This window comes from Siphateles boraxobius, unplaced genomic scaffold (assembly GCF_051911475.1).
Source record: "Siphateles boraxobius isolate OS27281-9 unplaced genomic scaffold, OSU_SipBor_1 26, whole genome shotgun sequence".
NCBI lineage: Eukaryota > Metazoa > Chordata > Actinopteri > Cypriniformes > Leuciscidae > Siphateles > Siphateles boraxobius.
The window spans coordinates 22,563,049-22,588,320 of record NW_027508876.1 but is presented as its reverse complement, the minus strand read 5'-3'; the positions used below and the strand labels follow the sequence as shown (position 1 = coordinate 22,588,320).

General features: G+C 37.6%; 2 protein-coding genes across 3 annotated transcripts in view; one reads left to right on the top strand and one right to left on the bottom strand.

Moving 5' to 3' along the window:
* Window positions 1-932: 932 nt before the first annotated feature.
* On the top strand, window positions 933-4,983 carry LOC143752051 (uncharacterized). Of its 2 annotated transcripts, none has more exons than XM_077245024.1 (5): window positions 933-1,045; window positions 3,617-3,724; window positions 3,805-3,931; window positions 4,032-4,103; window positions 4,219-4,983. In XM_077245024.1, the coding sequence occupies exons 2-5, from the start codon at window positions 3,652-3,654 to the stop codon at window positions 4,322-4,324; spliced, it is 378 nt and encodes a 125-aa protein (XP_077101139.1). In that variant the 5' UTR covers window positions 933-1,045; window positions 3,617-3,651; the 3' UTR covers window positions 4,325-4,983. The 2 variants fall into 2 exon arrangements, with proteins under 2 accessions (XP_077101139.1, XP_077101138.1); XM_077245023.1 differs by having other exon boundaries at window positions 1,033-1,045; window positions 3,802-3,931.
* Window positions 4,984-14,921: 9,938 nt separating this feature from the next.
* Window positions 14,922-25,272, bottom strand: part of vipr2 (vasoactive intestinal peptide receptor 2) — a 31,414-nt gene continuing 21,063 nt past the window's right edge. The window contains exons 5-13 of the mRNA XM_077244992.1: window positions 23,648-23,745; window positions 23,160-23,295; window positions 21,350-21,500; window positions 19,917-19,977; window positions 19,675-19,744; window positions 18,385-18,476; window positions 17,745-17,880; window positions 17,386-17,427; window positions 14,922-16,505 (exon numbers count right to left, since the gene is read on the bottom strand). Coding sequence (XP_077101107.1) covers window positions 16,332-16,505; window positions 17,386-17,427; window positions 17,745-17,880; window positions 18,385-18,476; window positions 19,675-19,744; window positions 19,917-19,977; window positions 21,350-21,500; window positions 23,160-23,295; window positions 23,648-23,745 — 960 coding nt within the window. The 3' untranslated portion in view covers window positions 14,922-16,331. The remainder of the gene's footprint in view (window positions 16,506-17,385; window positions 17,428-17,744; window positions 17,881-18,384; window positions 18,477-19,674; window positions 19,745-19,916; window positions 19,978-21,349; window positions 21,501-23,159; window positions 23,296-23,647; window positions 23,746-25,272) is intronic.

The window sequence follows — 25,272 nt, the reverse complement described above, 5'->3', positions numbered from 1 at the left end:
AAGTAATAATTTAAATTTTGAAGCCTTGCCAACAGAATGCAAGCCTCTTAACAAAGATTGCATAATTTTATAGTTCAATGGCCCTGAGTTTAAAAATTGCAGTTTCAATGGGGACATTTTTGTCCAAAAGGTGCTGAGAGGAAGTATCTTTTTACCTTGTGCAAAATTAGATTTTTTTTAATGGGAAATGGCGGTGAAATAGTAAAGTTCCAATAAAAATGCACACCTGTGCCAAATGTTATTAGCATTAACACGGGCAAAGTGATTTTAAAAAATGAAAAGAAAATTAAAAAGACAATGTCCATAAGGATGCACAAGGTTTAAGATGTCATATTAATATGATGCTTTAGGCCTATGGTTCTGATTCTGACATGTCATAAAAAGCGTAATAACATGGTACTTTTAGTGTTTTCGTGTACTGTCGGTGTTGTGGTAGCCTCTTTGTGTTGAGAAAATATCTTCGTTCACAAGATGCTGCACGAGTAGGTGTTGAACTTGTCTTGATAAATTCACTTCATAGAGATCTTTTTTGTTTTCAGTTACAGTTTAGAGAGACACATACCAATAGAACCAACTCAATCAATCAAACTTTAGGCTAATTCATGTAGATTAAAATACTCTTTTCTTTTTATCCTGGTTATTTATATAGTTAAACTGAAAGAAATTGCATTTTTAGGTCGGATTGCTTGGGTCCTGGACTCATCACTTTGCTGGGATCATCTTCACCACACCAGTTCAGTTTAGTTGTGATATCTAGACAGGAGGAAATACAGGAGACAGGACATGATTGCTGAAATATTGTGAGGGTAAAATAATTCTTCTTCGGGAATCTACTGGACAGACAAGGATTGGGATTTTTCAGTCAAGTTTTACTGGACTCTGTTGTGTAAACGGCGCTCCCCCAGGAGATGGCGCACTAGGCTGGGTTGACCGATTACGAGGTTATGCCGAACATGAACAAACAGGAAAAGATCGAGGTCTCTCATTGCGTGCGCTTGTCTGAGATCGTCAGAACTGATCGCTAATTGCTGTATGGACTTTTAAGGTAATTAGCTAGTTCTTTATATTTTTGGTGTTTTATTTGATTTAGATATGTGTTAGTGAGAAGGAGGAGAAAAGTAAAAAACTTTCAGACCTCGGTTATGCTCATCTTGACTCGCTCGTTTCTTGATATAAACGCGTCTAACGGTCCCGAACAGGGTTGCACCAGTTATTCATAATTTCTTCAATTGGAACGTAAAGTCCACACTAGAGGCTAGTAACTATTATCTAGTTTGTAACTATAGCTCAGTGCTTTATTTATTTCAACTTTTAGAAAAACATACAATGACATTTAACATCAAACAGAAGCCAAAACAGGAATTTGGGGATAGCCTAGGCCTATAGCTTATGTAACAGATCTTACATCGTACAGGGTAAGTTAAAACATTAACGACATTCTACAACTTACTTTTTTTGTGTGTAAGAGAGATGTTTTTATACACTGGTTATTTATAGCAATTTAATTATTTTACGATATTTAGGAAAATGGAGGGTGTAATAGACATAAGCTCTATGAACCGTCCCAAGAAGAATTATTACCTTCAAAGGAATAGTTCTCAAAATGAGAATTCTGTCATAATTTACTCACACAGCAGAAGAAAGAAATTCATACAGATTTGAAACAACTTGAGGGTCAGTAATTGATGACAGAATTTTCAATTTTAAGTTAACTATTTCTTTAACGCAGAACGAATACGTGAGCAGAAGTTGTTTAAATGCTGTGAATTTCAGTTTATCCTTCATTCCAACTTTTGCCTTAAATACGATACTACTTAATCATGATTATGATAAGGTATTTTTTATGTAGCATAAATAAAATTCAGAAACTGTATTTGAAATGAATAAGAGTCAATCAATAAATGGTGATAAAAAAACACAAGAAATTTATTTACAAGACACAAGACATTTATTTATTATGACTGATTTTATTTGACTCTCAATGCACACAGAGACACGTTATTTAGGACGGGTTTGTGTTCAAGAGCCACTAACAAAATACTAATCTATTACATGTAATGTTCTCTCTCTTAAAGCAAGTTTAAATGTCAGCATTGTCAAAAGGATTGAAGTCTGTCGGGTAAAATAAGAGCTTATTGAAGTTAAATTTTTGTGTTTTTTATTTATTTTTTTCCCACCTTGTTACTACACTTGTGGTGTTCAGGTCAAATATGACCACCGGTCTACAAAAATTGCCTATAAATATTATTATCACCAAATACTGGATTAAGCCTAAATCTTTTTGTCAACTTATTTTCTCTTTTATTAAGACAGGGTTTTTATTTCTTTTATTTTTTTAGATTGATCGTAGACCTCTTTGTCTGAGCTTATGCACCTAATTTTTGGACCATAAAATCATTATTTTTGTGTAATTTTAGCAATATAGTATAAAATGTAAAATTATTCTGTACACTGTATCACACTAGTGTGCTTAAATGTTTAACCAGGAAGTTTGTTTTGAAATGCTTTTATTTTGTACAAAATGGAACAAAGTCAGACTTGTGGAGTTCCAAGTCAAAAATGAACAGTTTACTAAAAGTACCTTTTGAATCTCTCATGCTATATTATTACCAAATATTAATTGGATTCAATCTTTTTGTCAACTTGTTTTCTTTAAATTAGTTTTAAAAAAATTGTCTTTATTTTTTAAACTGACTGATTGTAGGCCTCATTGATCTGAGCTTATATTGTTCAAAAATGACCATCCATTCAAAATGAATGGGGAGATCGAAAATAGATCAGACAATATATGTTTTTAAATAAGACAAACATTTAGTTTTCAGGAGCATCATGTTCACATAATTCCATGTGTGCTTGCAAAGATAAAGGCCTCAGACCTGTGCATGCATGGATACATGCACACTCACACTACCGTGCACACGCAAACACACACACACACACACACACACACATGTACACAAACAAACTATTTTGAGTATTACAGGCTTTCTTTCTCACAGATCACTTTATATTTATTTTCAGATCAATGAGGCCTACAATCTATCAGTTTCAAATAACAAATACGAAACCTGTCCTAATTGAAACAAAACAAGTTGACAAAAGATTGAATCCAATATTTGGTGATTTAGCATAACAAGCGATTTACAAGCAAATGTTTTTTGTAAGGCGGTCATTTTGACTGGGAACTCCACACATGTGACTTTGTTACATTTTGTACAAAATAAAAGCATTTCAAAACAAACTTCCTGGTTAAATATTAAAGCACACTCGTGTGATATTCCCCATATTTTGTTGAATATTGACAAATTTATCCACAAATCAGGCTTTTATTACTCAAACTGAGGTACATGAGCTCAGATCAATGAGGTATAGCAGGCCTACGATCAATCAGTTCCAAAAAGAAATACAAAACCTGTGCCAATTGACAGACAACAAGTTGATAAAAAGATTGAATCCAAAATTTGCTGATAATATAGCATAACAAACGATTTGCAAGCAATTTTAAAAAGGCCGGGAACACAAAAGTTGTTACAGGGTACTCAACAAAGCACAAGGGTTAAGTTCCACTTTGACTATTTAAGGTGAACTAGTAAAAGTCTTGAATATATTCTCTCAGACACAAGCAGTGAGAGTTGAAGATCGACTGTGACAATGGAGACACAAAGGATCCTCATGAGGAGTTTGGCTGTTGTGGCTTTTGCATCTGTGATCTGGACTATAACAGGTAAAGTGCTTAAATCTGTTTGTATATTATTCTATCTGATGCAGAATATTGAGGTTTACCTTGTTCTTCTGTCTCAGCAGATGCTCAACAAGCGAAGGAGTTCACATGCTGTAGAGTCGTCTCCAGCCTAACTCGAGAACAGTTTACTGATCCTATCATCGGTTTCAGGCAGCTAAAACAAAGTCTTCCATGTCTGAAGGCCTTCGTGTAAGAATCACAGTTCTTCTCTAAAGAAAACATGTCAAGGATAGAGATCAACAGCATCTGATGCTAGATTTCTATTTCACTTTTTCATTCTCTTTAACAGCTTGAAGACTGAACGAGGAGATTTCTGCTTTAGTTGGAGATTACGATGGGTGCAGGAGGAAGTTAAGCGTTTGTAAGTTAAAACCAACAAGTGTGTTGAAACATACCTGAATTTGTAACAACATAATCTTAAAAAGTGTTGCATAATAGTATAGTATTCTTGTATTAACATTGTTTTTGTTTTACAGGAGAGCACAAAGAAACAAAGGCCTGACTTCCACTCCACCACCAGTATCATCTATTAGTAAACTCACTCCTGAGGAAGGATCTTCCCAATCAACTGACAGATCATGAATCATTAATGTCTTAAAGTTAACTTGTAATGAGAACACATTATTGGAAATTAATTTATTTTTGATTAAGTCCTTGAGATGAATCATCTCGTTTTTGAGGGGTCCCACCGCACAGCGTATAACAGTCACTACATTTCAAAAACACAACAAAAACAAAATACAAATTAACAACAGAAAAAACCTATTTTTACAGTTTAAGATTTCACTGACTGTTTTATTTTTTAAATATTTAAAGCGATGATGAGTTTGAGTCATTTGTTTATTTGTACCTTTCTGTGTAAATTGTTTCTATGTAAGTGTATGTGCTTGTGTGTGGTAATTCACTGGAGGCTGTGATTGGTTCTCCTCCACACCTGATCCAGATATAAAGACCACCCCAAACACTCAACCTCTGCCATTGTTCTCCCATCGCGTGTTACTGTGTGTTGTTCTGCCAGTATTCCGTATCATTCGTCACTTTGCTTGATCTTGATTGTCATAAGAGAGATTGTGAGTGTGATTTTGGATCTGTGATAATTAGTTTATTTTAACGCTTATTGACTATGACTTGGATTCTGATTTTAGTTTTGGGTTTGCTATTAATTTGTGTATATAATGTGTAGCTAAATATTCTTGTTAATAAAGTTTGTCAACTTAATCAAAAGATTTTGACCAAAGACACCTAATGCCTACAGTGTTTGTTAGAATTCCCATTCATATGACAGATGCTTTCTTCAGGTCTCATCTCTAGTAAAATGAAATACATACAGTAGGTCTATTATTTAAAGGGGTCATGAACTGAGAATTCACATTTTCCTTGATCTTTTGACAGTTAAGAGGTAATTATACTATAAAAATATCCTGTAAGTTTCGAAACATCCTTGTTATTCCGAAAACAGCTTTTATTGAAACCCTGGTTACGCCACATGTAAGTAGCCATGTTTATTCTAATGCCTGATCTGTGGTCAGTGATTTCTGATGTGTAATTATTTAAGTTCAGACCGATTATCTTTCTCTCAAAATCGTTCAATACTGTTTATGCATCAGTAAATCAAGCCAGTGACTAAAAGATCACATTCACATAATTTTCTTAGTAGGATGAAAATAATCTTATTTAAACTTTTTAAATGATATACAGAATGTGATCAAAGAACGCTCTAACCAGGCGCGGATTTATGGGCGGGCCTGGGTGGGATTGACAGGTGGCCCACCCAATCAGATTAATAAAAACGAGATTTAAATTTTTAATTTTAATAATAATAATAATAATAATGAATTAAGTTTGGCCATATACGGCCCGCCGAACACTTTATATGATATATGACAAGCCTGAGCGCGTCCATCTCTGGCTCAGCGCCAGCCAACGCGCGAACGCACAGTTTGAATCTGGCAGTTATGTCATGTCACTGTACATATTTTTTCCAGACTTTGACACCCTTGCAAGGAGAGGGGACGAGGCTCATTGTTCACATGAACACCGTGTCTTGGAAAGACAAAGACGGGCCCGTTCACATATCGCGTTTTTTGCGCGCTCAAGTTTGTTATTTCAGATGTTCGCGCTCATAATGGAAGCGACGCGGTCGTGAAAGACGTGGTCAGGCATCTGATTGACTCGTCAAACGCATGCGTTTCGACTGCCAAGGGACTCGCGATTTGTCATAAAAGCGCGCGTTCTTAACGTGCGCTTTGTGGTCACGGAAAAAGCGCGTCAGAAACGCGCGTTTTTTGCATCAAAACGTGCGTCCTCGACGTGTGATCTGCTATTTAAATGATATTGTTTCTGTCTGCAGGTGTTTTATGCCTCTGAAGTGTTTTTGTAACAAGAAAAACAACTCTCGGTTTCAAGTTCACTGTTTTTTATTTCAGCACCTCGGACAGTCCCTTAATCCCTTCGTTCGAGACACATCTCGCAAATTTTCCAGTTGTAATTCCGGTAACACTTTACAATAAAGTTTCATACATTTTTTTAATGCAAAAACCACAAATTTCTGGCGCGCGTTTTCCGTGACCACAAAGTGCACGTTAAGAATGCGCGCTTTTATGGCAAATCGCGCGTCCCGCATGCTTTATGAATACTTTAGCTTGCCATCAGTGTTGCCAGATGTACGATAATTATCGTATTTGTACGATAATTTTGACCTCTGTACGATGTACGATCAATAATGAAAAAAATCCCATAATGTACGATAATTTCAGAGTTTTCAGTCGTTCGTCAAAACATCCTACCACTTCTCTCTCTGACCCAGAATCATTTTGCAGGCTCACCTGCCTGCACGCAAGCACGTATACACACACACACACACACACACAGGCACCGTGTCGCCCGGCCCGCACGTCAACACTACTCCATCTAATCCATCCTACATGTTGGGATAAATAGCTGTATTCTGCACGTTTACGTCGTGTACGATAATGTTCTTCCAAATACGATCATTTTGAACTTCTGGTACGATAATTGGACATTTCCAATCTGGCAACACTGCTTGCCATACGCATGTGGTGCAGGCTGCAGCGCGCTCGTTTTTCCAGGCGCGCCTATATGCCGCGGCGAGATGAAAAACATCTCAACTTTTCAGAGAGTGCCGCAAGGTCATTTGACTAAAACCAACCGGTCAGCTTCGGTCTTTCCGTATTAACAACTTCGAAAGCTCGGCCGAACAGCTGATCATAGCTGTAGCTGTTTTTATTTCTCATCTCCATAAATATAGCCTACTAAACCCTAGATTCAGGCCCACCTCGACTTAATCCAGGCCCACCCATCTGTCACGTTCTGCATCCGCCACTGGCTCTAACTGTTGCTTGCAGGCAATCTTTTACTGTCTATGAGGCAATCGGGGGGACATGGGGGCATAAAGTCAAGGTTGACGCCCATAGATCGAGAGTCCATAAAAGCAACAGGACAACATATTTCAACGACGTTTTTGAGGAATTAGGTGATTCAGATTTGTCTTGGCACAGCTACTAGAAGATTTACAGGCACAGCCACAGGCAAAGCACTGCAACTTGGATGCGGAGATATCACGCAACACCTGAAATCCAGTGGCGGAGCCAGAGGGGGGTCCGGGGTGGCACTGGACACCCCTGACATGCGATTGGCCACCCCGGGTGCCACCCCAAAATTGTATTTGCTACTGGCAGTTGCTGATGCTGATTTTTTTTTTAATTTAAATTACGTTCGCCGGCAGCGCGGCGCGCGCAGTTTTCAAACGGACGAGCAGAGGACGAGAGATGGTTGCAAGATACCGAACTTCACCGAATAAGAAAACATCATATTTGAAGTAAGCTTTTAAGGTTTAGCATCAGGGTGGTTTGCTCCCAATAGCCTACATTAGGCCTAATACAAGCATATACAGTACCTTGCCGTGTGTACGTTACACTATACAAATGTTCTAGCTAATGTGAGGATAGGAGATCAAAACGCAGGCAAAGAAGAGCAGCAACAAGCGATATCATAATGCGATCACTATAGGACTATGAAGCTTTATGGGTGTAGGTTGTTGATGGACTCGATCTACTGTGTTTTGATCATCATTATGAATCTTATCTAGATGTAGTCTTTGATAAAAATGCGATTTTCTCAGCTTTTTGATCATGTTGCTTTTTATGAAACTTGCCAACATTCAAGTGTTCATTAAAAAAAGACGCACGAAGCTAGAATAACATTATTTTTTTGTTTTTGTTTTAAAAGCACAGGGTTTGTTCTTTCTTTTGGTATGTTCAGATATTCATACAACAAAATATTCTGGGGTGCCATGAAATTGTGAAAATTACCAAAACCACTTTTTTTTTATACTAGCGAGAAAGAGTTAAATGTTGGTAATTGGATGATTATTAGAATATGAATATGATTGGAATCATATTTTAAATTTGTCATATTTTCAAACAGGGTCAATTAAACATGAAAAGAAAGGGAGAGATATCAGAGTTATTTTAAAATAAGCACAAACATAGTCCAGTCATTTTATGAAAAAAAGGTTGAACAAATTGCAACAGAAGCAAACTCAAATAATTTTGTATCCTCATTATGTCCTGAGCAAGGAAACAAAGTCCCTAAGAATCCCATTAGGGGAAAGTTTCGAAATCTGTTTCTGGGGATTCACTTTTTATTTTACTTACCTTTTGTCTTCTGCATTCTCCTTACCCTTGTCTCCTGTTCTTCCCTTAAACTCGTCCCCCAGAAACAGTCGCACAGACCCAGCCCCAAACCCCATCTCTTAATAATTAAAAAAAGGCTGGTTTCTAAAGTACTTCTTCCTGCCTCTATGTATTAATGCTCATGGGTAGCCTAAATGGGTTCCATTCAGACCTTAACATTAAGTATTTTACTGTTATGTGTCAACAAGATTCAACAAGACATTTTCACCTGGCTAGACCCAATGTTTAGATCTGTTGTGGTATTTATGCAAATTAGCACATACGTAATTAGATTATGCACCGTTTGTCCATCTTAACAAACAATTAAAAAAAAACTTGGAATACATTTTTTGTTTGTCTTGATGTAAGTAATCAACTCAGTAATTTTCATGGTGATATCTAAAGGTTAATCTTTTTACCCTATTCTCGTAAGAAAAAGAATGAATAGGCGTATGAATAGGCTATTTTTTTTTTCTAAACTTTCCCTAATGGGATTCTTTGGGACTTTTTTTTCGCTTATTCAGGACATATTGAGGATACAAAATCAGTTGAGTTTGCTTGTTGCAATTTGTTCAAGGTTGACCCCGATTTTGGTTTAAAATGACTGGACTAACAGGCAGATCAGGTGCAAACAGACCCCCCAGCCCTTGCATCACCACTGGCTAGTCAGAGTCAGTGTGGTCAGACTTCAGAACCAGCAACAGGTCAGAGCATCTACCAGACACAAGCAGTCAATCACATACCCAATTCAGGAATTTAAGTTGAGATGATTTTGCCAGATTAAAAGGATAGTTCACCCAAAAATGAACACAAAAAAATAATTATAAATTAAATAATTAGAATTAGAATTTTTATAAATTATTATAAAGAAAGAATTATGTTGTATTTAATCTTCCCAGGATAAGATTTTCTATTGATGGGCAATAAATTGTTTAACTTTTTCAAGGACATGTCTGCTTGATGCCTGCTATATCTAATAAAAGATAAAATAAAATAAAAAAATGTAAATGTGAGTTTTTTTGTAAATAAATGCAGCAGTTCATAACAGACACATGCGGTATCTTATCTACTTGGTGGTTCAGCTTTGTTTTCTGCAAATATGTTGGATGTTCAACACTTATAGACACAAACAGAGTGACCCAATTCCTTCCACAAGCTTTTCCACTGTGTGTGTGTGTGTGTGTGTGTACTGTGTACCCCCGAAAGTAGCAGTGGCCACCCCATGTATAAAACTCTAGTTCCGCCACTGCTGAAATCCCACAACTTCTGTCAACATATCGACGTGAGTTGGCTATTTTTCCCACAGTAGACATAGTGAATGGCGATGAGCATGGCAGATTTTGAGGGAGATGAAGAGGGTGACTTCTCAGACGGTCAAGATCCAGAACCATACCTCTATGAACCAGAGTTTTCAGAAGAGGAGCTGCATGCTTTTGGATAGGCTATAGAACGACAGGAGGAGGTTGCGATCACTCAACAGACTGAGGACGTGAGGATGAGAGCCAACACGAACTGGTGGTGTGAGTGTATGTCCTTTGCTTGTTCTCACAACCTTTTGCTATCCAGGCAATTACCATGTTTGCTGTAACAAACTCAACAAAACCCAAAAGTGAAGATACTCGGTGCCGGTATGTTGACGGATTTCAGGTGTTGCGTGATATCTCTGCACCCAAGTAGCAGTGCATCGCCTGTGCTTCACTAGCCTGGGCTGGTCCCACCAGACTCTCGTACATTGAGCGGAATTGCGTAGGAGGGCGGAGCCAGGCTAGTGCTTCACCCCAATAAAGTCCCAAATCAAAATGTTGTACTTGTTGTGAATACGCAGGCCACAAGAAGTAATTAGTTGTTTTTTTTTAACCACTTTTACTCACAACATGCTATCTGGCAACAAAGGATTCCATTCATTATGCTATAAGCTATAGTGGGCGGCAGAGCTGCCAAACTAAAACAATGCATGCACTGAGACAAAAATGCGTTTGCCCACCTATCTAAATGTAGGAATAACCTCTATTTCAAAAAACGGTGGCGTGTTCCTTTAAGGAGAAAATATTCTGCAATGGTGCTGACTTATGAATTTACAAATTGTTTGTCTTAAAGCTTATTAAAAACACCACATAGACATATAAACTACATTAAAAGCTTGATTTTCACTACAGGGTGAGTGTTGGTATTAAAAATTCCAGTAGGGTGCTTCGATATGGTAAATTGACATGCAGATATATACTAATGCCAATAGAGGGGGGCAGAGAACACGGAATAAAGTCATAGACAAGCATTTTCCTAGAACGGGAGAAGAATAATTCAGGCTTCTTGTGAGCATCTTGCTGTTCTCCATTGCCATTCTTCCTTATATCAGTAGCTAAGGAAACAGCTAATATGTTTCAATAACAGAACAAGAACTTATTCCCTCTGGTTTGAGGTATTCCTGTCTCAGGACTTTCTGTGCATATTCATATCTGCCTTTTATGTCTTGAAGAATAATAGGAAACAGCAAATTACACAACAGTGGCCATAAGAGAGGAACTTTTAATCAAAGATTAAAGCCAATAATCATTAACACATCATGTAAATATTTTTATTAAAGATAGCTCTTGTATAGTTTAAAGTTGGAATAATTATTTCTCAGAATACATCAGTTAATTGAATGATACATTAAAATGTTAAAATTCACACCCACACCATTGCTAATGTCTTTGGTAAATCTCATAATTCATACATAGCAACCTTCTGATACAGGGATATTCTTAAAAACATGCTACGGTCTGAAATGAATTCTGTTTCACTGCTGCTGTGATCCATTTAGAGACACTCGCCCATCCAAACTTCACAAGCAATGCCAAGAACAATGTGGTAGACAAGAAAATCAAACTACACGTCATTTGTCGTGTCATTAATCTGTGTGGTGACATGGTCTTTTTTTACCTAGCACTATAAGAACAATCTCTTGTGGATTATTACAACATATCTAATAGAACATCTATCAATTTCATTGGTCCACATCAAAGCTCCTAATTTGTGTTGAGCATTTAAGAAACATCAACAGCTCGTTTACTCTCTACCTCATGGATATTTTAGACCCGTCCCTGGAGACGGAGTTCAGAGTGTTCTTTTTTCCTGGTCAGGAAATTCATTATTCAAGGTGTATAAACCCCCCATCTGCTGCCTGTCTGGCTTAAACGCTGCACTGTCCATCTGAGCCAGTGGATATGTTTGACTCCATCACCTCACTGTAGCACTGCCACAAACAGCACACACGTTCATAAATTCAACATCACCTGTTGTTGATCTGATATTTCTCCCTCCAAAGGCATCTAAAACATGGCTTTATCTTGATACATATCCCAAAAAAACAGTATTCATATGGTACATTTCCAGTAAGCATGGCATTTTCTTTATTCATATTCAAAAAGTATGGTATTACCATATTAAATTGTGGTATTATTATGGTACCAAGTCCAAAAACACGACATTGGTACATCTCCAAAACATGGTAATGGTTTGCAGTTTTTGCAATACATATTTTATAATATACAGTAGGCCTATTTACTATTTGTTATATGCCTATTTAATTGTTATAATAAGGCAAAGTATTGCCATGTTTTTAAACATGTACCAAGGTGATTTGTTTTTTGGACTTGGTACCATCGTAAAGCGATGCATTTTTCCAATTATGTTGTAATGCCATGTAGAACCATGGTTTTTGAATAGGAATCAAGATAATGCCATGTTTTTTGATAATTTAACATGTTAATACTGTAGTTTTGTATATGTATGACGATAATGCCATGCTTTTCTAAATGTACCAAGCTAATACCACAATTTCTGTACTATGGTATATCAAGGTATCATAGTATTATCGTCTGATACTATAATGTACTGTAATGTAATGGTAAACAAAAGCCATCTCCAATTTTAAATAGTTGGTGAAAATGTTTGTTGTTTTTGGATGTGGCTTTTTTTAAAGCATCAATATCAGCATATAAACTCCTGACTCACCTGGGCACGAACCTCCACTCAGAAAAGAGCAGTTTCTCAGTGAGAGGTTTCTGCTTACAGCAGGAGATATCGATGAGATCAGCCTGAGCTCCAGAGGAGAACAGGATAGAACAGAAAGATCATCTCGCTGTGTGGCCACATTGACAGGCAGGGGGCAAATGCAAAAGTACAGCTGTTCCTAGTGGACAACATGTTTTCAAAGACTCCCAGACATTATATGTGTGAACAGGGGTCAGTGACCGGTCATAGCATCCCAAAAGGCCATTTCTATCCTTCTTAAGCTTCTGCCACCCAATTACGGATACCAGTCAGCAATTTGGACGGTCTACATTTGAAATGCCTGTCTATTTCAATCCGATGCAAGGATTCTGAAAGCAGATTCACAGTTCCCAAGAGTATAGTGTGTGGAGGTTTCCACTTCACTGGCTTTTAAGCACACGGTTCAAACTGTTGCCACATCCACAGGCTGACAACTCAGCTCTTGTCACAGGATTGGATGCATGTCATTTTGGCCTAATACCCATGTCAAATGATTTAGCTGAGGCACAGAGGTCAACAGCGCTGATAAGTCGGCACGAATCGCGATGGATCATTGCCAAAGTGAAGCATCTGGAGATTTTTCGGGTGAAGGGATAAGGCACAGGTGTTCATTAGCGAGTCAGAAGCATTTGATGTTGTGTAATGTAGGCAAATAACTTTACTTTGCTTATTTTCTTAAAGTTGTGACAGGAATACATTACCACAACAATTACCAATTACATTGGAAAAATTGTGGCTATCAACTGATTTATTTTAAACGTTATGAAGAAAATGTGTTGTGTTGTGTTTGCCTATGAGAAACTCACTGAAAATAATAGTAAATGAAAGCTAAATAGAAATATATTTTTTTATAAATGACAAAAGCACAAGCTTAAACTAAACTTAAATGAAAACTGAACATAAAAAAGCTAAACACAATTACAACAGCATTTTGTATGAGATTTTCATGTGATTTGGATGTTTACTTGAGAAATGCTACAAACAACATATTTCTGCCTCATCATATGATCAAAATCAACATTAGCAGATTGTAAGTTATTACAAACACTCGATAATGGTTTATAGTGAGTTTTGAGTAAAGCGTAGTATTAACCCAGAAATTGTCATGGGATTAGTTTAAGGCTAATTGTAGCTATAATCCACCCGTTAACAGACATGATCATATTTCATTATGTATGTTGTCAAAAGAATTCAAACGTCATAAGACAATGTTTTGATTTCAAGAAAGTCTTTTGAAAATGGTGTGTATGTATATCAGGATCAAAGTGGATGGGAAAGTTATATTATGCAGTAACACGATTTCAGGAATAATATTATTACCTTGGCAGTAATGCGTTACTAGTAATGCAATACAGTAATACAATTACTTTTTGCAGTAACTAGTAGTGAAGCTATTTAGTTTTTTTTTTAAAGCAATATTACAGTTACCATCCAAAAAATAGCTAGTTACAACATTACTTCTGTTGCCTCAACCCCTAGTGACGTGATATCAAACAATCCAATCATTCCTAGATTCATTTTTGTAATCTTTACGACTTGTGCATGCACGTGACATCACCATGCAAGAACACGCTCGTCAAATGTAAGTTGTGGCATTACTCTGTAATTAGTTACACTAATATTTACTGCAAAAATAAATAATATTACTGTAACATGTTACTAAGCAATACTGCCCAACACTGATAATAACACTGGTTGGATTGGGCAAAAATGATTAGTTAATTGTAGGAAATCGCTTGCAAACACTGCCAATGAGCATAGAGCAAGAGGCCTGAAACATCTCTGCCATGGCAGTGTGCCATCCTTTATTCCCTAATCTTCATCCAAACAACTGTTACACGGAGACTCCATAATCAGGCTGCGTGAATCACCGTGAAATTTCATTTGTGACATTCTGTCAGTTCAATTGTTTTTTACGGAGTTGATGGCACATCTAAACGTTTCTGCTAAGGAAAAATGGTGAAATAACGTTCTGCTAGAGTGTTGCATGAAGAAACAGTGTGGATGTGCTAGTCAGCGGTTTGATAATGAGAGCTGTTATTCACTGTTACTTTTTTCTCTGTCTTCAAGGAGTAGCATGTTCACTCCTTTTTGTGTATACAGGAAGACGATAAGACAACAGAGGGCAATAGAACAGGAAATGAGTCAAAACAACATCATCTGTGTGTGATATAATCTGTGTTGATGGTGAAGCTGATTTGTTGATCAGCAAGGGAGAAGTGTAATCGTATTTCACTGCTCCTTTTTTAGCATCCCATTTATCGTTCCCTTCACAAACCAGGATCATAAAAACAACCTTATCTACTATATCGTCATTGCACGTCTAAATTATTTTGCCGTATTAAGTAGATAGCAATTACCGCAGTATGAATCGCTGGTAGAGTTAGAATAAGTGGTGAAAATTAATTTCAAATTAAATCAGCTAAATAGTGATTAAAACATTGACTGAATACAGTTTAAAAACGTCCACATTTAATGAAAAATCTCAATACATTTTACAAGAAACATTCAGCAAAAATGTAAAAATTGCAAAAACTGAGAGCAACTTTTCAATGAAAACATTGCTCTCCAAGCCATTGTGCAGTCTGTGGACCGCACTTCCCAGAATCTGTTTGCGACAATAACGCAGAACGCAGCTCGCACTGAAATGTCACTTTCATACTCGCTGTGTTTTGTCAGCTCACTTGACCTAAATATGCGTCCAACTGTCTGCTAGATTAATTATGTTTTTCAGTTGAATGAAAAGAGCACTGGCAGCAGGATTCATTGCAGTGAACAATTCCCCAACCCCGCTGACAATGTGAGGCAGAGCAACACAAAAGCAAAATAATCAGAAACGCCGTCAACACCTTCCATTGAAATGACTGATCAGTGGGATATGAAATAAAAGAGTTTGCGAAGTAATAACAGCGAGTCGCGTTTGGTTTATCGCTGGATCTTTTTGTAGGCCAACTAAATATTTATTGCACATACTCGTCGATAAAACTAATTTCATTCATAAGACTTTACTGAATAACGAAGAAATGAATTACATTCACATGCTAGAGTATACATCCTGGAAAAAGTATAATCTTGTATCTGAGAGAGCTCATACTGTGGCTTTTCTCCAGAAGGTCAAAAAAAAATCCCAGTAGTCGTATAATGACAAAATGGCATTCAGTAATGCTGCAGACACAAGAACTGTTCAATATCAGAGTAAGAATTTTAGCTTTTTCTTACAATCACTTTTCGTTTGAATGGACGACTGTCTTTTCAGTGTAGGTCAGTATCCGTGTGTATCTGAAGAAAGACATGTTCTCCTGAAATAAGTCCAAGGCTAATCTGGACGCCTCCAGCGGTAATGTCCTCTTTATAAAAAAAACCTCACATTTGAGTTTGGTATAGAGGTGACCCACTTCTTGAATTCATCCAAGACATGTTCTTAGGGTGATGGCTGTGTTTTCATGTGTTGATAGCATGGCACAGCGTCTCCATGAGACTAAGAAAATGGCTGTGGGTCTTAAGTAGCATTTACATAACACTATTATATAATCTGACCCTAATGCTATGAAAGTGTTTACAAAAAAACAATATATATTATGATCAGAATTCTAGTTTTTAATGCACCAATACTCTCACTCGCAGAGGTTTGGTTTAACGTTATTTTGGTAGGCAAGCAAGATTTTGCATTGAACTGACAACACACTCATGCCTCGTAGAGATGCTGAATCCTCATCATGTCTCCTGCATGTCAATCTCATGCTTCAGAAAGCCTCGTCCTCTTCAGCGTAAAGCTTTTGAAAAAGAAAACGAGTTGTTAGCCGAGGGGCAGTGAACTAGGAGCATGATTCACATAGCGCCGCTTCTGTTCTTGGGATGTCTCACACCACGGTGGTCTCAGTCTGTAGGAAAGACTGGGCTCTGGAGTTGCGATGGAATTGGGCCATGTTTTCCGTGCCATTTCTGGATATGGACGAACTGTGCAGACGGTAGTCACGGCCAATGTAACGCTTTAAACGCAAACTTCGCCACTTTCTCTTGAGTTCGCTCTGGACCTGCAGAGCAGTCAAATATAAAACTCATTATCATTAGCACAGCCATACACAGCGTGGTAAGTCAACATGAAATCAAAATTGAACCAATTTATATACTCAATACACATTCCTTGACTCATTGTAATTCATTTCTCAGTGCAGTTATTTCAAACAAAAATACTTTTCTTTGTAATTTATTCATCACAATGTAATTACTTGCTGCTCCACCTTTGAAAAAACTGTCGCCAATCCCACTTATTTTTTAAGCCCTCACTTCTAACAACATCACTTAGACAACTTTTCATGATTCAATCAATCCGTTTATGTCAGATATTTATTACATAATTGGCTGGTTTCACAGACTCTGCTTAAGCTAGTCCCAGACTTACATGCATGTTTGAGCTGTTTTAACTGAAAGCAACTTGCACTGACACATTTTAAAATAGCCAAAGCCCTGTCAGTGAAACAGACACCTATGTGTTGTGAATGTTTCATGTTGACTTTAACTAGGAGGGAATACACGGCTCTGTTCCAAAACCAAGTGAGCTGCCGGGGGGACATAGCATTTTAAGGCATCATAGGCACAGAAATGAAGGGTGCTGTGACTTAATCATATTGCCTTTTAAGATACTTTGTTTTCACCAAATTCAAAGGCTAAAGCCAATCCTAGAATCCATTGCTACAAACTAATAAAAAATGGTCTCCAAGGCGAGAGAAATATTGACTATAAATAAAGAACATTTCATTTGATATAAAAAAAGATTAGCTAAAAACGTTCAGTGTAATTAAAATGTATTTATTTATCCCAATAATGTAAAGTGTTCCAAGTCGCTCACTTCTAGGTTTTGGAAAAGAACCGAAGTGACATAGGCCGATAAGATTGATAAGATTGCACACTGACCTCACTATTCAAAAAACAATACAAAATCGCAACCACCAAGCCCTGTGAAAGGAACATAGAGAGTTAATGTGGTACAACATTAATAAAGCATCATATTCCGTTAAAAAATTTGGAGTCGGTAAGATTAAAAAACTTTTTTTTTTGAAAGAAGCATTGATAAAGTAGACCAGTTTTCTACTTTATTATATACTATAAAATATAACTTATTCCTGTGATGACAAAGATGAATTTCCAGTTGCAAGAAACATATTTTATTATTTTATTACCTGTATTTGAAATAGAATACTTTTGTAACATTATAAATGTCTTTACTGTTACTTTTGATCAATTTAAAGTGAACACTCAGGCATATTCCTCACCTGAAATGATCCCAGGCCAAGGTCAAAGAATATTTTGTAGTTTTCCATCTCTCCATTTTCCTCTATGATGTAAACGAAAACAACATAGTTGACGCCAAAGAGAGGGATCAAGAGAAGTGTGGATTTGGCCAACCTCCTGAAAACAGAAAGAAGAGTAACAGGATTTGGACCCCTGTTATGATAGCATGGCAGTTTTTGTCAAATGGAGAGTTATTACCAAGCATACAATGGATAGCTCCAAACTGAAATCCCAACTTTAGAAGAACAAAAAGGGAAAATTGCATCTAGGAGAGCCATCAAATAGACAACAGCCTCTCATGCATTAGCGACAGGGCATTCAAACACAGAACGTGCCACTCTAAATTTAGCCATTGCTAAAAATCGGACCATAAATATTTCACCCCCATTTCAATGCAAATTCATTTAGCACTGCACAAGAGATAGTGGAAGCCTTGGATAAAAATGGAAAGCAGTCATCCATTTCCATCTATTTTTCAGAGATTCATGCTAGAATGCAACTCCTGGTAAATTTAAAAGGGAGATCTCAGCTATGACCTGAATAGCACATAAGAGGATTCAAACATGGTGGCTGATGCCATGTTTGCAGAATAGAATATTAGTTGGCATCCATTTGTAATACCTGTACTGAGACTGATCGTTTCCACCAACATCAGGACACCTCAGTTTCTGGACCAGGATTCGAATGATGCTGATAAACAGAATAAAGTTGAACTGTAGAACAGAGAAAGGAAGAGAAGAATATTTTATATCATTCCTCTTTTATACAATGACATTCTCCAGTCTAAACATTACCACTGAATCCTGTTCACTGGATCTGACACAAGAAGATCTCAAAACATTCTGTAAGACTCGAACCAGATTACAGGATTATTGCACACACTGTAACACGTGAAAACGTGCAGTTGCTGCCTTAAAGGAACAGTTCATCCAAAAATAAAAATTCTGCCACCTTTTACTCATTCTCAAGCCGTTTTACTCCTATAAGACTTTCTTTCTTCTGAGTAAAAAAAAAAGGTTCAGAGCTCTAGTGTTGACCCCACTGACAAATATATATTTTTATATCTTATCCACAGTAGTCAGACAGGTTTGGAATGACATGAGGGTGAGAAAATGATGACAGAACTATCCATTTAGGCTGAATTGTCCCTTTAAGGAGATGATCTGGCCTTAAAAAATGTGTTTGATTCTTAGAAAACATTGAAAGCACCAAAATAAAATTGGGATTTGGTCTGCCAAATGCATAACTTCAAATGTAAAATGATCATCTCCAATTTCCATCTTGCTTAAATCCATCAGACAGATAGTAAAAACAAAAGAGGGCACCTGTTTCTGTTCCTCATAATTAATCCCGACATAAAAACCCAAACCAAAACAAACAGAACATCTTGGCCAAAGCTTCATCGTCCAGTGGCATTCTGGGTAAGAGAGACTTAGATACATGGTAGATGGTGCTCTGTGAGAGTTATCTAAACACATGAATTACCAGAACCGAGTGTGTTTGCCAGAAAAACATATGACGTTTTCTATTATTATTGCATTCCTAGGCTCCAGGGGGCTGAGGAACATTTTGACCTGGATGCGTTAGGGCAAAGCTGTCAAACACAGCCATTGTGCTGTCCAAAGACATTTGATCTTTTGCAGGTGAGAGTTTACAAAATGAAAATGGCACAGCGGACACAAGAGAGAGCCCTGGCACGTGTGCTGAGAGAGGCACTTGTGACAGCATGTTTGCTCGCTCTTCCTGACATGCCTGCGCTCACGTCTCATCCAGGACATGGAAACTGTCTGTGAGACTCAGCACATCCTAGTGTCTGCTTTGCTGGCAGAATCCCTCCCTGCCTGACATAATGCATACAGTATGAGGCTGGTCTCAGTGTGTTTATAAGTACTGGTGTGAGGTTATACTCACAATGACAGATGCCATGATTGGCCAGTTGATCACCCGCCAGGGAATCGGAGCGTCATTTCTCTCCCAGCATCTGTTAAGAGAAGACATCAAAGAGTTACAAGTGCTTTCATAACAGGAGTAGCAAATGGGAATGCGTTTCATCTTCCTTTGCCTCATTTTAATCTCTCAGGTTTAAATATCCGCTATTAAGAGTCTCATGTGAGTTCTGTCACCGTCTGATTATGCTGTGCTCAACTGCTCACCCTGTGTCCTCGAGGTAAATCCTACACACAATCCATGGAATCACAAACACGGTGGGGAATCCTGGGGGAAGGAGAGGGAATGATAAAATATCAAGAGACATTGTGCTGACATTCCTTTATGTGTAATCAATGTAAATATAGGCTACAGAGAGAGAGAGAGAGAGAGAGAGAGAGAGAGAGAGAGAGAGAGAGAGAGAGACAGACAGACAGAGACACACAGACAAACAGACAGATAGATACAGTAGATAGATAGATAGATAGATAGATAGATAGATAGATAGATAGATAGATAGATAGATAGATAGATAGATAGATAGATAGATGAAAAGACAGAGAGACAGATAAATAGATACTGTAGATAGATAGGCAGACGGAAAGACATACAGACAGATAGACAGATAGATAGATAGATAGATAGATAGATAGATAGATAGATAGATAGATAGATAGATAGATAGATAGATAGATAGATAGATAGATAGATAGATGAAAAGACAGAGAGACAGATAAATAGATACTGTAGATAGATAGGCAGACGGAAAGACACACAGACAGATAGATAGATAGATAGATAGATAGATAGATAGATAGATAGATAGATAGATAGATAGATAGATAGATAGATAGATAGATAGATAGATAGATAGATAGATGAAAAGACTGACAGGCAGACGGAAAGACAGACAAGCAGATAATGAGAGAGATAATGTGATGTTAGGAAACAGCATCTCTGCTCGGACTTCTGCAGAAAAATCTGTTAGTTGAGTTTCCTGTTGGGACGTGGGCCACTATCTCTAGACAGAAGAAGAGCTGGAGAGGAAATGCTGGTATACAGAACATGATTAAAGAGGCCATGTTAGTCGTCACTGTCATGATGAAAGAGAAGCTTAATGAGGTGTTGATATGATGAGTCTAGCAAGCCACGCCCAAGCCTGTCCTCTAGAAGTGAATGAAGATCCTGCTCTCCTTTCTCTCACCTGGAAACTCCAGGGACGCAACTAACAACAAAGACATACTAATACATAATGTAAGACAAACAGCCTGAACAAGACTGATGGCACGTAATGTTGTTCACTTCGCTGTTTTTCCTCTGAGAAGCGAGCGACATCTATTCAGAAGTGTTTGAATGAATTAAGGAAGAGACATTCAGTGCTACACCGTGAAGAGGTGTGTGTTCTCAAATGATTTTCTATGCACGCATCTGTCCATGCCAGACAGGATGAAAGCAAACGCATTAAATGCAGTGGGAAGTGGAACATTTCTAGGCTTCAGACTCAAATAATCCTTTATTTACTCGAATACCTGCTTGAAAACGCTGACTTGAATAGCATGAAAAGACTGAAAAGTAATTTTGAATTTATTCAAAAGGTTAACAAATGATTTTGGGAAAAGGAAACAGCTCATAAAGGTCAGTGTTTCTAATGAAGACTCACCCCATCCAATGAGGAGATAGATGATGAAGTGTCTGTTCTCGGAGAAGATGACCATCAGTAGGGTATGTAGGTACAGACCTTCCACCAGCAACCAGTAGAAGTTTGCCATGATGAAGTAGTTGAAGATGATCAGGCTGGCCTTGCAACCAATCTAAACACAAGCACAGAGAGCTGCACTGTTTAGCCTACTACATATCTCTGAATTACCAAGACTGTGGGACAATTAAACATGTTTAAAGATTTGGGGGTTTTAGGGTTTTAGGGTCTGCAGTGACAGAAATAACCACCTTTTAAAACTGATGAAGCATAAAATGTGTTTAGTTGGCTATGCATGTTTTGGCTTAGCTCAGTTCAGACCCTTAAAGGTGAAGTGTGTAATTTTTTCGATGTTAAAATACTGTCTCACATCTCAGTTTAATGTGCTCAGACAGCTGAAAGTAAACCATTTGTAAGGTTGGCTTCCTGAAAAGTATTAGCCCTTTCAAACATTGCTATGTTTGTTTGATCTGTCTGGTATGGCAACTTCTGGTTTAATGCTTTGAGATTTAGGGTTGGGATTATGGGGTGATGTGGTGTTGGGAAACAATTAGTATTTTTAGTTGTTTAGTGTCACTAGTTGTGCAGAAATTACACAGTACTGTTCAAAAGTTTGGGGCTGGTAAGATTTTTGTGAATTTGTGAAACGGTGACGTCATGCGCATCCGCGTACTACGTTTTCAGTCTATAGGCACGTCGTGCTTCTTTTCAAAGTGACATCGCCAACTACTGGCCTGGAATGCATAATGCAGCGTTTTAGTCGTTTACGCAGACCTATGTGAATGGGGATCATTTTGACAACGTTGTCACCTGTACGTAAAAAAGCAAAGGAAAAACTTTTGGTTTTTGTATATTGTTGCCATGTAAACGTACCCTTAACCCTTTCACACGTAAGTTTAAAATATTCTAAATGACCCCCCAGCGTGAGTTTTTCAAGGCGACCGTTATTTAGAACTTTTCACTTTAATGTTTCCATGGTGACGCGTCATTGCTTGTCACGTGGCACAGCACAACTACAACACAGCGCTGAATGAATGAGGATCTGCTTTTATGTAATTTTTCCTTTTTTATTAAAAATATACACAAATGTATTAGCTATAGCATGAAACACTGATATTCCGATTGTCAAATATGTGCTAGTGGATGTGTTTTGTTGTTTAAACATCTTTATAACGATCGCGTTAGTTGAGCTGTATGCGCGATGGGTGGTCCCATGTTAGTTTGTTTCACAGTTCAGAGAATCGGATCTGTTGGATTTACAACACGTCAATTCCTCCACTTCTCACGAAATACATGAAAGTAAGTGGCTGGTGAACTGGGAGAAGAATAGGATAAAATGTAAAGCTACTTACACAATGTGTATCTGATATGAATAAAAGTGTTGTCTTATTATAATGGAAAGGAAGAAGAATTATTGCCGCTTCCATAGACATCAGTGTGTTTTTTACAAACTCAAAATCATTGTTTTGCTAGTAATTATGTGTATTTAAGTGTCTGAAACCTAAAATAAACATTATGTGGTTGAAAACACTCAATAGTTGTGATATATGACAGCACTGAGTGGGTCCTTCTCTGGCTCAGCGCCAGCAAACGCGCGAAAGCACGTTTGAATTTAGCAGTTGATCACGTGATGCACTGAGCGTTCTAATCACACCGGTGTGATCGTACGCTCCAGGGACCAGCCAAGACTGATCACACCGGTGTGATCGTACGTGCGAAAGGGTTAATTACATGAATTTACTTGTGGAACTTCTGTATGGATGGATTCACTCACCAGTGATGGCTGCTTTGTACACTCTACGTTCTCGTGGGAAAACAGAATGGCATCTTTGACCAGCACAGCGATGGCCCTCAGTATGAAGGAGAAGAACAGGTTCAGATGGATGTAGTTCCTGGTGCAGTGGAGTTTTCTGTCGGAGCGTGACAGTGCTGTAAATAAACCTGGCCTCTTTCTATTTTAATTGTGCTTATGGTTAGTTTGTGAGAAAAATGCAAAGACGTCTTAAGCTCCGTTCCATTCATCACATCTCCAGAAATACTCTTAAATTAATAATTTCATTCCAGCAAGATAAACACTATCGGGTTAAAGCCGTGCGCCAAGCATAATGTTTATCCTCAATGTCAAAGCGTTTAAAAAATAGTCGTTCAGAATCCTGCCAAATGATTACAATTAATATAAGGCAGGCTCATTCATCCATACAAAGTGTGCGGTAATGTAAAGCAGACTCAACTACTGGAACTATTTAAGACTCTGTTTCAAACCTGAACAGACAGAGGATGGTGCTGCCGGTGATAAGTGCGATGAGAGAGAGGCTGTGTCCGAGCGTGTAAAGGGCCTTCATCACCGTGTAGAAAACAAGCTGGACAGAGAGAGAAACAGAGAATGAGAAACACTTGTATTTGCAATATTTTATTTTCAGTTGATTAAGACATCAAATTCAACTATTCACTCCAAGGCATGTACACCATAATGCATTTGTCTGAAAAAAAGGACAACTGTTTTTGATTCAAGTGGATTTTAAGTGCTTTTAAATGATTTCAAATAACTTTTTATCTTTGAAAATAAAGTTGCCTGATTATTGTAGGCACACAAAAAAAGATGATTGTAGGTTGGCCTACTGTAAAAGTATGTCTGCATTTGGCTAGTTTAATCATGTTGCACATTTTCCAGAACATTTAAATTCTGTCATCACCCACCTACGCTCATGATGCATAAAAATCATTCTTTTTTCCCAGTAGAACAAAATGTCAAAGCTGCCATTTCCTCATAGCAGAAATGCATGATTAACACTGGCTGTCCAGTTGCAATTTCACTTGGTTTATTAAAAAAGTATTCTGTATGATCATTTTACTTAGGCTGGGTTCACACTGTGATTTTAGCCACGATTTGTCCGTCTGAGACAAATTTTGCAAATCCTAAAAGATTCCTCTGATCCTAAGCTAAAATCTGAAGTCTTTGATCGTTAGTTTGACATATTCACCGAAAGCCGATTTATGACCATTGCGATAAAAGTTGACCTCTGACAAAATTCTGGCAGTGTCAGAAGTTTTGACTCAGTCAGTGTGACTTCTCCTAGGATGAATGTCAAATTGTTTTTTAAAAGAACCCATGACCAAAATTAATGTCAGAGATTTCTTTGTAGCCACCATTTCAATCCTTCGTGTAATGCAACTCACTGTCACCGAACATGTCATTGATTGATGATGTAAAACTCCGGCAGAGTTTTCTTGCATGCGTCCGTTTTTAACGTGTCTTGACTGTCGTACAGTCTGACATTAATGACAACTGATATTGTACAGTGGGACATGGCTTACAGCGGGGATCATGTTCATACAGTCTGACAAGAAACAACTGTAAAAAAAATAAAAAATATTATAAATCGCACAGTGAGAACCCGGCTTTACATGAAAAAAAAAATATCTAAATGAATATATTAAAATATTATTGGGCTACATGAACAATTTCAAGTTAAGCACAATCTGTAACCCAGACTATCCCATTTTACACAGTAAACCTGATTTCACCAAGTGCAACATGTTCCAGGATCAACATCTTTGTTGATTCTGAAACAACATTCCAATCAACCAATGCTTATGTCACGTTTAGGCCTACAACCAGGGTTAGGTGTTTCTACATCAGTGTTATTCACATATCATTTCCCTCTGATTTTAGGGATAAGTTATGGGTAGGGTTAGTGTTAGGGATATGATTAAGACAACATTTTCAGACAGGAATGTCTGAAATACACTTTAAGATGAACAAATACACTTTTGTAAACTAACATCACATAACAAGGATCCCAGGGTGAATAATAACCATGGAAATGGCTTGTTGGACAGGCAGCTGCTTGGCGGTGGAAGAGTGTGATGAAGCTCAGACAGATTCA

Coding starts and splice junctions, on each gene's coding strand:
- LOC143752051 (XM_077245023.1), top strand. CDS start 3,652: ATGGAGACACAAAGGATCCTCATGAGGAGTTTGGCTGTTGTGGCTTTT. Junction 3,932..4,031: donor CCATGTCTGAAGGCCTTCGT/GTAAGAATCACA, acceptor TCTCTTTAACAG/CTTGAAGACTGAACGAGGAG. Junction 4,104..4,218: donor CAGGAGGAAGTTAAGCGTTT/GTAAGTTAAAAC, acceptor TTTGTTTTACAG/GAGAGCACAAAGAAACAAAG.